Raw genomic sequence first — 2,776 nt, 5'->3', positions numbered from 1 at the left:
TCTCAAGCTCATCGCTGAGCCAACGGTATACGGTGACTACTCCGGTTCTGCATACATACAATGACTTATAGTACGTATGTAAGTCAGAGGTCAAGTTCTCAATGAAAATCATATTTTAAATAAATTGAAAACCGATCTTGTACCATTGGACAAAATACGGCACTCATTGCACACGTTGTTTGCTCTGTGATCCACGGGTCAAAGTTAAAGATATTGCTTGTTTTTTTTTTGGAGGGGGGGGGGGCATTTTTTGTTGTTCCGTATATTCAGTTTTCTTACTTGTTTTCATACGTTCATTGATACCTTCCTCTTTTTTATACGTTAATCACATGACAAGTAAATAAATAATTAGGTATGGAAAACTATTATAAATTTTTGTTTGTTTGTTGAAGTTCGCGTAAAGCTATTCGAGGGCTATCTACACTAGCTGTCCCTAATTTAGAAGTGATAAACTAGATGAAAGGCAGTTAGTCAACACTACCCACCGCTAACTCTTAGGCTACTCTTTTATTAACGAGAAGTGCAACTGACCACATTTGAACACCTCCAGGACTGAAAGGGCGAGCATGTTCACTGATATATTCGAATTCGCGACTGACAAGTTGCAAGTATAGCGCCCTAATTACGTGCCCATGCCAAGCCCCAAACTATCATGAATATATATTTCAGTATTGTTGATTTCAAATTACAAAATCTGATTTGATTATACATGTTCTGATAAAACTAATAGCAATACATCATTTCTGCGAATAGTCCGGGCGAGGAGAAATCTTATTTAACCCATTAACCACACAAGTGTGCGTTTCAACTCAGTATCATTCGGCTGATATGAGAAGAAAATATGCGTGATAAGGCACCACTTGTAGTGGTTTGAGTCACTGATGAACAACCAATTAAAAACCGAGTACAGGAGCGTCGATGCAAAGCGGCGTTTTGAGGAAATAACTTCTTGTCGCATGACATATTAAAAGCCGTGCTTTTTCTATTAGAGGTCATACGTTTATTGGCGTTTGTTTAATACGAAAATCTCATCTATATTTCAAAGTAATTAAATAGTTGTATAAAAAAATATCGAAATTTTGTGTGACATTTCGATTCATACTTTTGAAATAATTCAGCAAGCTCCAGTATGCAAATTTCTGCCTTACGAACACGTTCGGGGATTATTTTAGCCTGCTTTATTTTCAACTTTAATAATGCATTCGCTGCCCTTAAAGAAGAATATGAAGGCAGTCTAAGGAAAACTTCTTTAGCACACCTGGAGAAAAGTTCCGAAGTTCCGTCCGTCTTAACCGCTTCAGAGATAAATGTTGCGCGTCTTGAAAGGAGTGAGCCTGCCGAACATGTCAACGAAGAGCATAAGATTCATCGTTATCACGTTGCCACAATTGACTTTCTCCACGTCTCCACTCCTTATATTATAGCCTTATGGATATTCGTTGCAGGTTTAGCAAAAATTGGTGAGTTGATATGGTTTGTTGTTTTAAATGTTCCCTTGACCGTTGTATTGACATTCTGCCGTAACGTCACGTACATGTTGTATACAATTGTAGGTAGTATCGTATGCTTGGTTTGTTCCTGATCGTACTACTGACTTCTAGGTTGTAACAAAAAAATATAAAATAAAGGAAAAGGAAGACTGTATTTCTGTTCCAATAAAATAATTTTTCTAACTCTTTTATCAGTTAACTTTTTCACATTTTGAATAAACTTAGTTATTTATATTTATTCACAAGTTGTATATTTTTAATGTTTTATCATTTGTTTGTTTGTAATTAAGCACAAAGCTACACAATGGGTTATCTGTACTCTGCCCACCACGGGTATCGAAACCCGGATTGTGGCGTTGTAAGTCCGCAAACATACCACTGTGCCACTGGGGGGGGGGGCATGTTTTACAATAACTCTTGCCATGTTCATAACTTTTTTTAAAAACATTTTATATTAACATGAACAAAACGAAAACAAATATATTGATTTTTTTACGGCTTATGAGGTACTCGTTCTACGAATTCATCCTTTTAAATAAACGTGCTAATAGCTACCTGAAACAGTATTTCATGTACGGAATTTTGCAAAATAGTTAAAATAACGTGACAAACGGAAACTGTATGAAAAAATATACTTAATTCTCCTACAGTTGGTTGTAATTCACTGTTTATATTTCTAAATTTTCACGTATTTGCTGTAAAAATTAACGCCAAGCCTATGTTCGACTAAGCGTCCTGTGGACAATGCTGCAGAATGAAGTATTTAAATTAGAGCTAAGATTAAGTGTCGATTGCTGGAAATTCAGAGAATTTCACGAATTAGTAACTCATTCAATCTGTGTCGAAACTCAAATACCAGAGTGACTGAAAAGTGGCATTCACACACACACAAAAAAAAGAAGAAAAAAGTTTCTAAATTCCGCGTTTGAGGTGAATGTTGGGTGACGATGAACTATATTATTGGGTAGTATAGTTCTGTATTAATTACTAATAATTAATAATGGATAATTGCCAGGGTGTATGGGAGTTGGGTTACTGCATTAATAACTCTATTATGGACTATATCGGTGGGTAGTATAGTTGTATAATAATTGGTACTAAGGAGTAATTAACCATGATGGGTGAAGATTGGGTGATTATATATTATGTACTATATCGGTGGGTAGTATAGTTATATAATAATTGGTACTAAGGGGTAATTAACAATGATGGGTGGAGATTGGGTGATTATATATTATGGACTATGTCGGTGGGTAGTATAGTTATATAATAATTGGTACTAAGGG

The 2,776-nt window shown here is 35.5% G+C and overlaps 1 protein-coding gene across 1 annotated transcript in view; it reads left to right on the top strand.

Annotated features, from left to right (window-relative positions):
• The first annotated feature begins 1,129 nt into the window (after positions 1-1,129).
• Positions 1,130-2,776, top strand: part of LOC106478166 (sodium/hydrogen exchanger 3-like) — a 44,395-nt gene continuing 42,748 nt past the window's right edge. The window contains exon 1 of the mRNA XM_013938687.2: positions 1,130-1,460. Within this exon, the coding sequence (XP_013794141.1) occupies positions 1,130-1,460 (331 nt within the window). The remainder of the gene's footprint in view (positions 1,461-2,776) is intronic.

The sequence above is a fragment of the Limulus polyphemus genome, unplaced genomic scaffold, assembly GCF_000517525.1.
Source record: "Limulus polyphemus unplaced genomic scaffold, Limulus_polyphemus-2.1.2 Scaffold186, whole genome shotgun sequence".
NCBI lineage: Eukaryota > Metazoa > Arthropoda > Merostomata > Xiphosura > Limulidae > Limulus > Limulus polyphemus.
Note: the sequence above shows the minus strand (reverse complement) of the source record. Positions and strands in the feature narration are given on the sequence as shown.